Genomic DNA, 15,001 nt, shown 5'->3' with positions numbered 1-15,001 from the left:
ATACATACATACATACATACATACATACATACATACATACATACATACATACATACATACATACATACATACATACATACATACATACATACATACATACATACATACATACATACATACATACATACATACATACATACATACATACATACATACATACATACATACATACATACATACATACATACATACATACATACATACATACATACATACATACATACATACATACATACATACATGCATACATACATACATGCATACATGCATACATGCATACATGTATATGCATACATACATGCATACATGCATACATGCATACATGCATACATGCATACATGTATATGCATACATACATGCATACATGCATACATGCATACATGCATACATGCATACATGCATACATGCATACATGCATACATGCATACATGCATACATGCATACATGTATATATACATACATACATAGATACATACATTAGGGTGTTTCTTATTTGGGGTTAAAATTTTTTTTTTTTGTTTTTCAGTGGGCCACCCACTGAAATGGTTCATTTTGGTGAGAAAATAAATGTGTAAAACTTTCAAGGGGAAAAAAACATTTTTACTGGGCGCTACCAGTCATTGAAATTTAAGGCATATTTTACAATGCGCTCTTAGTCATTAACATAGGAAAAAATCATAAAACTGATGGAGACTGGTGATAATGACTCATTTACTTGGTACACATTTATTTACTTATTACATGCATTAAAAACATCCATTTTCTGTCATTGCATTTCTACTTATTTATTAAAAAACAGCAATAAACATGATTTTTTAATTTGATTGTAGGTTTATTTAAGACAATAGTTACTGTACTAAGATTAATCGCTCATGAGAGCTGTCTTTTTTCTATCAGGATATTTCTGTCTATATTTTTGAACTACCAACAACAGGAACTGCTTTTGCTCTTCGTTATTTGTATCTAGTCTATTATATTTGTCCATTAGTGCTACGCCACGTTCTGCAATTTGTTGACAACCTTCATGCTTTGAACAGTGGACTTTACAGTCTTGAACTCATCATCATGTTCCCATTCGCTCACACTGTTTTGAAGAAAGTGTGATGGAAATCCTGTGATGCTGAAAAATCTTCGTGTGTTAAACGTGACAAAGTCCTCCAGTTTCTTTTCTTGTATAACTGAGCAGTCCACAGTAGCCCGAAAAGCTAAGCAACAAGTTCCTCTGATAGGTACCAGAGATGCCCTTGTAACTTCTTCACAGCAATTTTCGAGATCTCAGGATGCTGGGTCTTGTAGACATCCAAGTCTTTCAAGAGCTGCAGATCAAGTCTAGGAGCTGAGGTTGCTTCAGGAGATCTATACCAGGCTGTAATGTACAGTCGAACCGTGAAAAGGCAAATATCCCTTATTCCCTTCTCCTCTCTTTTTGTCAACCTGAATTGGTCTCTTCTAAATCTTCCACGCATAAATAGCTTTTGCCATCCAGCGAGCACGGTGTAGACCGGCAGGAGCTCTAAATGAAATTCCCCTCAAAGGTACTCCTCCCAAAAAAACAATAGACAACTCCAAAAGTTCTCGGTAGTCGTCACGAGGTTGAAAGATTTGTAGTTGATCTTTGCAAAAGACGATTCTTTCATCAGTGATATCGGTAAGAGCATTTGAAGCGTTCTTATTAGACTGTACTGTGTGGTACTTTGTAGAATCAAATGAGACCCAATTTTTCTGAAATCTTTTAAAGAGTGGTATGTCAGGTCCACTTGAAGGGCCGAGACACAGCAAAACTACTGCTTCCAAAATAATTTCCAGAATGTGGTGACGACATGCCAACCACAACATATCTTTCCCAAATATCTGCTCTAGAAGAATGCAAGCCCCATTTCTTGGCCCAGTATTGGCTGCAGTTGTATCAAAGCACATGCACTTTACTTGATTGTTAATTCCCCATGCCACTGACACGTCATGCACTGCAGATGCCGCATTTTCACCTGTTCCTGATGGTAGTTTTGGGACACTAAGAAGCTGCTGCACTCCTACTCCAGATACTAGAATTGGAAGTCGGTCAACAGTTTCTTTATCGGTGATGTCAGCGAGTAATTTTCCATCCCAATAAATACATAAAGGAACTTCTAGTTTGAATTCCTTCCTTAAACCTTCTGCTATCTTCTTGCGGTGTTTTATTTGTTCCCTTCGAATGGAAGCTGGATTAACATTGTATTCTGTTGGATCATGACCAAGAAGTTGTAATGCCGGTGTTAACACAAGTGCCGCCCCACAATCACTCAATTTAGCCACATCTAAATTAGCTGCCAACTTCTCATTCAGTATATTTTTCCTGCCACGTCTAGGACGCTTTGGAGCCGGTGTACCTGAAGTTGATGGCTCATGGTCATCTTGGTTACCAGGCAAGGTATCTTCTTGAGTTATGCTATTTTCTTTAGAGTTATTTTCACCTTCAGAAGATGATGAAAGAACAACTGTTTCTTCTCGAGATTTTCTTGCCATCTCCTCTCGGTCCGTTTTTCGGTTCATTTCTTTTTGTCTTCTTCTTGATACTTCTTCTTGCTTTGCCAATTTCTTATCAACTGGATCCATTTTGCCTCTCCGAATTTTCTCTCTTTGGCATGATAGGAAGTCCTTATCCTCCTGAATGGTGAACAACTATTCGATATTTCCAATGCGTTGGCATGGGCAATATCGAATAGTTCTTCTAACCCTTCATTCCATTGGTCTTCCTTTTGTTTTAAATAATCTGAACGCTTAGCTTTATTCTCTTTATTTTTCTTCAACTTTTCCCTTTCCTTGTAAATGTTTTCGATTTTAGGGACAACATCCTTCTTTAATTGCACTGGTATTCGGGCCTTTGACCAAACTTCAAAAACATCATTTGCTGTGGAATGTAATGCTTCCCTAAAGCTTTGCTTGGCAATCTGCTTGTAATTGAAGAAAAGGGCCAACACTTCCCTTTTTGATGGAAGCATAACACTATGTAAAGAAGAGGACATCTGTCCAATAAGCCTTATCTCCGTTTTCTTTCTGGTAGTTATCGTTGCACTGATTGATGAAGCCATCATTTTACAGTAGTTACACTAGTTTAACCTGCAAAAGGAATAATTAAACATTATAGACACAATTCTGCACACTAAAAGTAAAAAAATTACTTGTTAAAAGAGGTTTGTACGCTAAGCACCAAACACTTTTGTTGCATAACATCATACGCAACATAAGCATTTTTAGGGTACATTTGTGCAATACTATAGGGTCGGTAGCGACCCCTAAAAATTATTCTAAAAAAAAAAAAGTGTATTACTTTTTTATGATAATGAAACATATGGCAGGGTGGCCCATTCAAAAATCGAATCTTCAAAAATAAGAAACAGCCTATTATACATACATACATACATACATACATACATACATACATACATACATACATACATACATACATACATACATACATACATACATACATACATACATACATACATACATACATACATACATACATACATACATACATACATACATACATACATACATACATACATACATACATACATACATACATACATACATACATACATACATACATACATACATACATACATACATACATACATACATACATACATACATACATACATACATACATACATACATACATACATACATACATACATACATACATACATACATACATACATACATACATACATACATAATATGCGGATATATATATATATATATATATATATATATATATATATATATATATATATATATATATATATATATATATATATATATATATATATATATATATATATATATGTATGTATATATATCCACACAATAGATTTTTTCTTCAATTTAATAAGAAAATAAGTAAACAATTGAAGTCTAATTGACATCACGCGCTCACTGGATTGTGTAATCACAAGTAGCATATGCGACTTGTGATTATCATCCCTGAGATGATAGCAATATAGCATTACTGGCTTATTTAATTATTGTCGTTTATTCTTATATATTCATATATCGCTCTATCAAAACATTAATGTGTATCAATCTTTTATGACTATAGGCGTAAATTAGAAAGAATAGCATACAATAAGGAAATTATATTTTTAAAAACTGTCTTTTGTTAATATATAAATCTAAACGACGTTAACCCTCTTCAACGTCAACTTTATCAGGGGTATATCTTAATATCTTTCCAACTTCGCATTTTATTTCCGCAATTGTAATGCCATTTCTTCTCTTTGTTGCCATAACACTAGCTTATCATAAAGATATAGTATATGTTAACTATATATTACGATAAAAGTTGTTAAGATGAATTTCTAAAAACAGACATGACAGTTGTTGTCCCTTTAGAATTTCTATGATAATTCCAAGTCTGTCAAGAAACAATTGTTTAATATATTATTAATACTATAAATTAAATAATATAACTTAAAACTATAACTTAAAGCGTTCTTTGTAGTGATCATTTTCAAATGTCAAATTTCTTTTAAAATGACGAAAATTTTTTTACCTATAAAAATTTCGAGAAGCTTTAATTTTTCAAAGCTTCGTTTTTCTATAACTGTGTCACACTTTTTCTTATCATTGCGGTTGGTCCCGTTCATGTTGAAGCTCATCATCACTTTGTATGACGTCAGATTTTGCAACAACATGCTTACAGGTAAATGTACACAACAAACTAAAAAAAGACTTTTTGACCAATAAATCTTCTATTATCTGGTCAACTTTTATATGGAAATAATAATGGCTATAATACAACATTATAACATGAAGTAAACTCAATCATTTAAATTAACAGCTTTAAAATCTCCATTATGTTTTTAAGATTATCTTTTAGAGAAATCCCTCCAACCATGATGAGCTACCTATATAATTATAAAGCATTAAAAGTTGTATATTTGACATTTTTAAAATTATAGTTTGCTCATTGAAGGCGACAAATAACTAAAAAAAAAAAAAAAAAAATACTGAAATTCTAGGAACAAATTGGTTGACTATAATTTGATTTCAATTTGATTGGTTGAATTCAATTACCTTAAGCGAGCAAAGTTGTTTATCATCAGCTTATTTCAAATTTTGTAAGATAAAAAACAGTCCATTTTTTACTTGTTTGTAAAATTAAAAAATCGTCTTCAAAAAGTGGCAATTTCTTTATAAAACCATGTAATTTCTTTAAAATACTCATTCAAGAAATATTAAAAATCTGTCAAAAAAAATATTTAGAAGAAATGATATTTGTTCAGAAAAGTAGTTAGCTGGTAGACTTAAAAATGTCCTGTTAGGAAACTTTATATTTAGTGATTTGAAAAAAATGGAAAATTGCGATGAGAATTTAAATCATTTTGGTCCTGGGATAATGTCACTCGTGGAAAACCTGATAAATTTTATATTTAGAAAGTGTAACTGAAACACAGCTTTTAAACAAAACTTTTGAATATATAACAATTTTTTGTTAAAAATAAAAAAAAAACCCATATTTTATTACTATATTTGTAAAACTTATCCATCTAGTTGAATTGTAGAAAATATGAAACTGAGTATCAATATATTTTTATTTACTATTTAGTCATAGTAAATAAAAATATATTGATACTCAGTAATAGTTTCAACTTGTAATCTTTCTTTTTTGATAGAAAAAAAAAATAGATAAATAAATAACTTGCCCTAAGCAGCTTATATTTTTAATTAAAAATTGATTTACCAATATTCTTAGTTATAGTCACAGAATTTTTCTCATCTTTACCAACTTTAAATGATTAAAACGGAACTGCTCTATTTCGCTTAAACTCAGCAGAAAAAAAAATTCGACTTAGAAGAAAAAAAAAAAAATTAAATGACATAGTTCAGCATGCGCTATATAAATGCGGACAAACATGTCAATCGAATCTTTATTCTCTAAATTGATCGCCAGGTTGAAACTCTCATTTAATCAATCATATGCATTAGTTAACAAAATTTAAGATGTCAAAACTAAGTGCTAAATATGTATATTTTCAAAAATAAAACGCATAATATTATTGTGTTCTAGAAATAGGAGAATATGACGCATTACAGTATGTATTTTCCATGAAACTGTCAAACTAGCCAAAAATATCTTTTGTATATAGTTTAGACTCGAAAAAGAACTTTTGAAGTCTTCAATTTTAATAGAAATATCTGTACTCAGTTCTATACTGAACATTGATCATTTCACAAATGAAAACTTACACAAATAATTAATCATCTAAATTTTTATAATGATAATTCTTGATCTTTTGCATGAATAGTTTACTCCTGCATTTCTCGTTTCTTTGTTTAGACCCTCTAAAAATTGTTCTGAATAAACTCCAATCGGAAGTTCTAGTGAATTGGCAATCTGTAAACCATGTTCTAAAAAGTTTGCGAACACTTGTAGGAATAACATACCAATTATATTCAGAAAGAATTTTATCAAAAAAACTTATGAAATGATGCTTACCATAAAGTTTTTTTACTGACGTAGTTGAGTTGGATGCACTGCAAGTTAAATATCAAGACTAAAAAAAATGGAGATTTGAGATTACTGATGCACTTAAGCTTTCATAAATCATCTTTTAATTTGATTTAAAAAGAAAGTTTGAACTTTTTGTATTTTCTTTTTGTCTGAATCACTTTACTAAACATAAAAACATCTCTTTATAACGACTTTGCTGGTAAACCAACTAGTCTAAAGCATAAAACGTTCGTCATTAAGTGAAAAAAACGAAAGAAAGAGGGGAGGGGAGTGTGGAATCCACTTTCAACAAAAGAAAATGTTATTGCCAATAAATCTTGATAAATAAAGCGTTTTTATTATATTTATGCACGAAGTGAATATCTGAACTAATAACTTGAAAAAATAGAACATAGCTTTGAAAATACACATCATAAATTGAATAACATGTGCAATTTGTAGTTTTTGGAAGGGAAAATTTGACTTCATTTAAAATTTTTTTGTCCTAGGCTTGTCCCTTAGCAACAATGTACCACATTTTTACCAACTTTAGCTTTGAGTATTCTGAATCCAAGTCATCAAAGTCCAATTAAAAGACCTACATAGTAGATGTTGTTGGTGTACCCCTATAAAAACTATTTTCTAAGCTCATGACTTTTGGACTCATTTAGCAAAACCAATCTCATGCAATAATCCATTGGCAATTCTGCCAAAATCTTTAATAACTATTTTTTAAGTTTTTCAACTGAATTTACCATATATTTTCCAAGTTTTCCGTCAATCTAGCTCCATATATGCTCAATAGGGTTTACATCAGGCGACCGAGCACACCGAGAAAACAACTTTGTTGCCTTTCTCATTGAACCAGTCTTGAGTTAAAAGTGCAGTATGAGGTACTTTTTTTTTTTCGAAAGCTATACTTGGATATTTAGGTAAGTTTCGAAAATTTATTCTCGTTACGGAAATGTAATCATTTCTACTAAAACTGATCCAAGTAATCCAGTAGAACAAAGTTATGCATACTGTGAGGAGGGAGAATTAAAATAAAAACGACGATCAATAAAAAAAACGTACACAAGAAGATTCATCAACTCTTCACATAAAGAAGTGATAAAGCGTTAGAAGTTAAAGTTTAATATAAATGGCAAAAAACGTAAACACGGAGACACATAAACGATAAAACGTAAGAAGAAAAGATATAAAAAAACAACTGTGAAAAGACGTAAACACGAAGAAGCATAAAGGATACAGCGTTAGAAAAAACGTTAAATAAAATTCGCAAAAGACGTAAACACGGTAAGCAATAAACGATAAAGCGTTAGAAAAACTAAATACCACTGGAAAAAGACTTAACGCGAAGACTCATCAACCTACCGCAAAAATAAATAAATGAAAAGATATCGCAACTCGAAAATAAGCAAAAACTATAAAAGCTCAAAAAAATAAAGAGGGGATAAGAGATAGAGATTAGAGCGACTGATGAGTACGAAGAAAAAGAAGAGGAAGTTTTTAAAGAGAAAGTTTTAAGAAAGTTTTAAGAAGAATTTTAAAAAGACAGAGAATTTTTGTGATAAGAAAAATACTTTGATGAACGAGCAGTTTTATGAGTAGTTTAATAAGCAGTTGAATAAAAGAAGAAAAGAAGAAGATTTTAATATTGGTCAAAAAAGAATAACAAGAAGAATCAAGTAAAGAAGAGATATTTGTAATAAATAGAAGATATAAAAAAGAGGAGTAATTGTATAAAGATTTTATTGAACACTGCAAGAAGTGTAAGAGAGTATATGAATATATTTGAGTGCTAACCATTACACACCAATAGAACATTTGTTGAGTTATATTATAGAATATACTGAGGACGAGGAATAAAAGTTTAGCCCTTTTAGGTTGAACCTTGTCTTTTCCTAACCAAATAACCCCCAGACCATCAACCTTGTTTCCAACCTCCATATATCCTTCCACACAATCCTTAACCCAAACCTTCCCTAATTCCTTACCTTCAACGACTAACACTTAACAAACCTTAAACAAATAAATTTATAATTGATAAAAAAAAAAACAAAAAAAAAAAAACGCCGCCCTCGCAATACCGGTCAGCCTGTAGAATCAAAAAACTGTTAATAGCTTCCCATATTTAAGTTTTGGTAATATTGCATTTCATAACCTTATAAGTATTTGTTTATTTCGTTATTAATAATTGAAATTTTTTAAAATTAAGTTTTTAGTACTCCCAGGCATCCTAAAGGGAGTTTGAGGAAATACAAAGTGTAACTTCACTGCACTAGATCAGCTCTCAAATTGAAATTTTTTCAAACAGTAGTAAAGATACACACACCCACTGTACCGACAGTCCAATTGTGACCTGTTACATTTATGTTCTAAAGATATATATTCCTTTTTACTATTAACAAAATGTCTTTTGTTCGAACTGTATTTTAATGAAATTATAACACCTTCTGCAGCGGTGCTTTTAGGTATTATAATGACTAGAACGTGATAGGTATGATATGGTATAATGACTAGAACGTGATAGGTATGATATGTTTATGACTAGATTAAATAAATGTGCCCGGTTGCGAGCATGCAAGACTGTAATTTAAATATGTTGCTCTTTATCATTCATTTTTCAACTTCACCTATCTACCAATCTTTTTTTATAGAGTTCAAATATCAAATCATCTGTTTTATCTATACTTACTTTCTTTCATTACCAGAATACACATATGTTTTGTAAGTTGATGAATAGATCTGGTTCCTGTGATTGAACACAACTTCATACGTAGCCTTTTGCATTCTTTCTTTTGAAACATAAGATACAACAATATTTTTACACATGCTATGTAAAAAGTTCAAGCATTTTCAAAGCTCCAAAATCTGCATCTCAAACGGTCTCTGAAGATTTACTTTTCTTTTGTTCATTTTTATTAAGCGTCCAATACCAACCCATGAAAATTTACCATGACTTATGTTTTTTTAGCAAAATCATTTTGATGCATGCATAGGTTTTTAAATTTTCTTTTGTTTTTGTAATAGTCAGTACAAACATCTGAAAAAAATTAACTTTCTTTATTTTTGGTTTTTCTGTTATGCTAAAATTTATAATAACATTTATTACTTCACGGAACAATCATTAGGTTTCCTGTGAGGAATGATAATCCAAAACGACAAACGTCAGTAAATTAGTAAACAACAAAGTCAGTAAATTAGTAAACAACAAACGTCAGTAAGATAACACAACTGAATGTAATGTGCACTGAAGGTTATTCCAGTTAACGCTCTGGATCTCATTTTCTCCTTCTAAGCTGTACTTCTCTTATGAATTACTTTAAATTGCGTGTCCAATCATCTTCAGGATAGTTTTTTTTTTATCGGGTTCTTTAACTGTTCCGAATTTCAACGAAATCAAAGAGGTATAATCATGGTATTTTGAAAATTTTACTTTTAGTTGATATGGAATTTTTCTCATCGTCAATCAAGAGAGCAAAAAATCTGTTTCGACGAAAGTTATAAAATTTAATTAACAAAATTAAGAAACAAATAGTTATCATATGCACATACATATTATAGTTTAAAAAGTATAGTTGCTAGCCGTTGAGTTTGCTTATAATCACAATTAAAATAATTAAGATTTTCAGACCTAATTAGTTTGCAGATTGGTTTCAGTAAAAAAACTTCTAAAGGGTGGTTAAATTTTAAGGGCCGATGTTAAATTTGAATAAAACACAAATTATTAAGGAATTTATTGTAACATCTTTTTATTATGATAATATGGTATGATTCAATTATGTATGGAACAAAATATCGGCCAAATGGGCGCCGCGACCTCGGCGGCACACCTCCATCCGATGGTGCAAATTTTCGATGACGCTGAGGCATAATTGAGGTTCTATGCCGTTAATGTGCCGAATTATCTCATCCTTTAGCTCTTGCATTGTTGCTGGTTTATCAACGTACACCTTTTCTTTTAAATACCCCCAAAGAAAGAAGTCCAACGGTGTCAAATCACATGATCTTGGCGGCCAATTGACATCGCCACCATGTGAGATAACACGGCCATTGAATTTTTCGCGCAAAAGAGCCTTTGTTTCGTTAGCTGTGTGGCAAGTGGCACCGTCCTGTTGAAACCAAATATCCTCCACATCCATATGGTCCAATACGGGCCATAAAAAATTCGTTATCTTCTCAGGATAGCGAACACCATTCACAGTAACTGCCAGACCGGCATCATTTTGGAAAAAATATTGTCCGATGATGCCGCCAGCACATAAACCACACCAAATAGTCACTCTATGTGGGTGCATTGGTTTTTCGACAATCACTTTCGGATTAACATTCGCCCAAATGCGGCAATTCTGCTTGTTGACGAAGCCACTAAGGTGAAAATGGGCCTCATCACTGAAGATGATTTTCGTCGGAAATTGATCATCGATGGTTGCCTTTTCTTGCCACCATTCTGACCATTGACGACGTTTGAGATGGTCAGTGGGCTTTAGTTCTTGGGTCAACTGCACCTTGTAAGCGTGTAAATGCAAGTCTTTATGCATAATGTTCATCATCGACGAGTGTGAGAGGTGCAGTTGTTGGCTACGACGACGAGTTGATGTGGACGGCTCTTCAGCCACACTGTCGCGAACAGTAGCGATATTTTCGGCAGAACGAGCTGTACGAGCATGCGCTGGTCTTTTCACATCTCCTACAGACCCGGTTTGCTCAAATTTATGCACGATTTTTCCGATTGTACGCACATTTGGACGATTAAATTGACCGAAAAACTCACGAAGTGCACGATATGCATTTTGATTTGAACGCCCATTTTCATAATAGGCCTGAATAACTTTAACGCGTTGCTCGATTGTGTAACTTTCCATGGTTCAAATTGAGTCAGTCTGATATTAAGAAATGACACATTAAATACAGAAAAATAATTTACGTTTAGGTTTGGTTCACATTCAATATCGGCCCTTAAAATTTAACTACCCTTTACTAATTTGTTTCATAATTAAAACTTCTTGTGAAGAAAAAATAAAATTTCCCAACGCAGACCTAATTAAAGATAAATACAAAACAAGTCTAAATACCAGAAAACAGTATCTCAATATTTCATTTCACATACTATTCTATAAGCTCTGTAACAAACCTTTACGAGTGTTCATCTTTTCTTGTTAAAGATAATGCGTTACAGCTAAACGACTCGGCGAACCCTCCTCATAAATCTTAACTTCAATCAAATTTTTGGTCAACATGTTACGATAGTATTATTTATTGAACATTCAAATTTTCTTTGCAAATTGTCAAGTTTGTTTTTTCCAATCGCAATTTTTTATTTCTATTATCTATGCAAATATTGCTTGGGGAAGTACAAGCAAAAGTAAGTTGCGTACTCTTTACCGTCGTCAGAAACACGCAATACGCTTAGTTTGTTTTGAAAATCGACTTACGCATTCAAAGTTTTTATTCAAAAATATAAAAGTACTTAACATTTATGAAGTGAATGTATATAAAATATTATGCTTTATGTTTCAATGTAAAATCAATCCGTCCTTACACGTTTTTAAAGATTTTATTACCTTAAAAACAAAAAATAAGTATACACTACGAAATGATAACTCACTCTTTGAACCCTTTTGTCGAACAAAATTCAATCAGTTCTGTATAGCTTATCGTGCACCCAATCTCTGGAACAAAATTGTTTTACCTAATTTTGATTTATCAATTACCTTCCCAGTCTTTAAAAAGAAATTTAAAAAATTCATTCTCTTTAATGACAATATGTTGAAATACTTTTAAAATTAAGAAATTTGTATAAACACGCTCTTTTGTTTTTTGTATTTTGTCATTTTTATTTGTCTATATCTATTAATGGCTTAAGCTATATTCTATTATAATTTTTTATGGTTCTGGCGACAAGATCATTAGATCTTCTATCAGATACCAAGTTTTTATTTAAATTAGTCTATATATCACGGATTTAATTGCATCACGAAATAATATATCTCGGATTTTAATGTATTACGAGAACATATGTCATGGATTTTGTTGTATTACGAGAGCATATATCACAGACTTTATTATATTACGACTAATTAAATGTAAAACTGAAAAAAAAAAAAAAAAAAGTTAAAAAAAAAACAAAAAAAACAAAAGATTGATTTTGCTTCATTTAAGTCAATTTCATTTGGTACATCATTGCCTATAGGATAATAATTTTTTTTAACCTCCATTGGTTTGTAAACAAAATTCCTTATAACACGGTTTAATCGTATCTTAAAGTACATTCAAAGTAGGATCTGGTATCAGTTGAAAAATAGATTTTTCATTTCTCAAATCTGCACTTAACTAGCAAAGGTAAAATAATCGAGATAAAAATAGTACAATTTTATGATGATCCTTCATTTTAAATAATTGTGAAATCAGCTATTTTCATGCATAACCTTTAGTAGTCACCCTTAGTCAAGGTTGGTACAAGTTAACAAAGTTGGTGCAAGTTAACAAGATTCTAGAGTATTTTACAGTGTTTTTAAAAAACTCACCTCTATTGCACTTAGACCTTGATGGACCGAAAGCTTTTTTTCGGTATTTCCTGGAATAATGTCTAGAACAAGTCTATCAAAGAGAAGGTTGTGTATAACAAGGATTTTGCTCAATTGGTGGCAAATTTCGATTAACATTTACTGATGTGTTCATCATAATGCCTCTGTTAGAACATTATATATATATGGAGCAATTACTTTTAAGACTTACAAATAATTTAGACCCTTGGTGGTTGCTCTGATACTGCGCATAGGGGCCTATGCAGGGGTCTAATGATAATATATGGTCATTTTTTAACCTATAAATCCATGAATTATTTTAAGATAATGACCCTTGTTTTTTGACTTAACTTTTTTTTTTACAATTCAGTTCTAAGGAGCTTTTTTCAACACTGGACTTAAGTACTTTTTTAATAAAAATTTTATTATTTGGCATATTTGTAGCAGTTACTTGGTTTTTCTTTTACATGATAAGGTTGCTAACACCGTGCTTTATTTTCTTTAGTATGTTTTAATATAAATTAGTATCACAAAGCAATAAAAATAAAAAACTGAATTTTTATAATACTTTCTTAAAATTCTGAATACAAATAAATAAACAACTATTCAACAGCTTCAGTGTCACTGCTACAATAAGAAACTGTCTTTTTCCTCTGATGTTATCATAAACTGTGGTGTCAGCTGGAATATTTACATGATTGTAAGAGTTTTCTTATGTCATTAGCTTTTGCAGTTGTTACAGGCAGGAAATCAACATATCCCCTGTTTTGCTTGATAGATAAAAGGGTAGAAAATTTTTCCCCCTTTTAAAATATTGGAACTAAACCTTCACAGTCAATTGTCATTAAATTTCTGCTGAGGAGTTCCTTGTCCTTTACAAACTTATCCCCTTTGAATTCATTGATGCAATAAATGTGTTTTAAAGGGGGCCAAATGCTTTTTTAAGTCAAGTACTTTAACAACTGAAGTTCCATTGTCCATCATGTTGTCTGTAAGGGGATGTCTAACATACACAACACCAAAAGAGCTTGATAGATCCATCCCCTAAACAAGGAAAACCCATTGAAAGGGAAGAATGACCTTATTCAATGAAAATGACTTTTTTGGCTTTTTTTTTTTTTTTTGCCTCTGCTTTTCAATGCATCTAAAATCCCAATCAAATGGGATTCAGCTATGTCCAGGAAGTAGATAGTTGATATACACTGATTTCAGAAAGGGAATTTTGTTTACAATACCCTGTAGATAAGCAAAAATGTACCAACTCTTGTTCTGCAAAAAGTGGTTATCCAAAAACAAGATAAGCATTGATTTGAAAATATCAAGTGTAGAAATATGTTCTAGACAAAAAATCACCTCATTATGGTCTTTGATTGTAAAACACTCTGCATACAAATAAAATTTTTCTGAATTATTTACATTGTCATGAATACACAAAATATGTTTCCAGAGTTCTCTTTTATAATATTCATCTCCATTACCAACTCAAGGTAAAAGCAGATTTTTTTTAAAATTCCATGCAAAGTACTGCAGTGTCCCAACTAGGCTTTGTAGCTGAAGTGTCCTCTGTGATCTGAACATTAAATACATCAGCTTGCCTGATGTGAAGTTCATGCTGTGTTTCCAGGTTTTTGAAAAAAATATTGTTATTTGCTATTTCAGCAGCCTTTTTTTTCAGCTATAAATTTCTAAAATCTATCGTAAATGTTAGAGCAAGATAATGCAAATTTAACATTAAAATTATAGATGAAAATGTCATGGTACATGAAAACAGTTTGCTCCTGAGTAGTTACTGAATAATAAAAGATGCTTCACTCCTTGGAATTTTCTTTTCTTGGCTTTAATGTATTCCAGTGTCAGAATTTATACTTATGCATCCATGTAGGTAAACATTTTTAGCCTCATGGTAAAACCTATAAAAAGCTTTTGTCTCTGATCTTCAGCAAGTTTTGTCAAGCGTTTACAACACCATTCTACAATCAAAGGCTCCTTTGTTAGC

The 15,001-nt window shown here is 31.5% G+C and overlaps 1 protein-coding gene and 1 long non-coding RNA gene across 3 annotated transcripts; both read right to left on the bottom strand.

Annotated features, from left to right (window-relative positions):
- Window positions 1-759: 759 nt before the first annotated feature.
- On the bottom strand, window positions 760-4,647 carry LOC149882198 (uncharacterized). 2 transcript variants are annotated; one of them, XM_090067291.1, is made up of 2 exons: window positions 4,535-4,647; window positions 760-3,096 (listed from the first exon to the last, which is right to left on the bottom strand). In XM_090067291.1, the coding sequence occupies exon 2, from the start codon at window positions 2,590-2,592 to the stop codon at window positions 1,450-1,452; it is 1,143 nt and encodes a 380-aa protein (XP_089923417.1). In that variant the 5' UTR covers window positions 2,593-3,096; window positions 4,535-4,647; the 3' UTR covers window positions 760-1,449. The 2 variants fall into 2 exon arrangements, 1 of the variants encoding a protein (XP_089923417.1); XR_016445136.1 differs by lacking the exon at window positions 760-3,096 and adding an exon at window positions 4,222-4,340 and having other exon boundaries at window positions 4,535-4,602.
- A 1,632-nt stretch (window positions 4,648-6,279) lies between these two features.
- On the bottom strand, window positions 6,280-11,729 carry LOC149882197 (uncharacterized). The gene is made up of 3 exons (XR_016445138.1): window positions 11,613-11,729; window positions 6,482-6,539; window positions 6,280-6,393 (listed from the first exon to the last, which is right to left on the bottom strand). It is a non-coding gene; the product is annotated as an uncharacterized LOC149882197 (long non-coding RNA).
- Window positions 11,730-15,001: the final 3,272 nt, after the last annotated feature.

The sequence above is a fragment of the Hydra viridissima genome, unplaced genomic scaffold (genome assembly GCF_058129835.1).
Source record: "Hydra viridissima isolate aposymbiotic clone 2 unplaced genomic scaffold, HvirCarnegie_v1 scaffold_11, whole genome shotgun sequence".
NCBI lineage: Eukaryota > Metazoa > Cnidaria > Hydrozoa > Anthoathecata > Hydridae > Hydra > Hydra viridissima.
The sequence above is the reverse complement of the archived record's forward strand: the minus strand, read 5'-3'. Positions and strand labels throughout refer to the sequence as shown.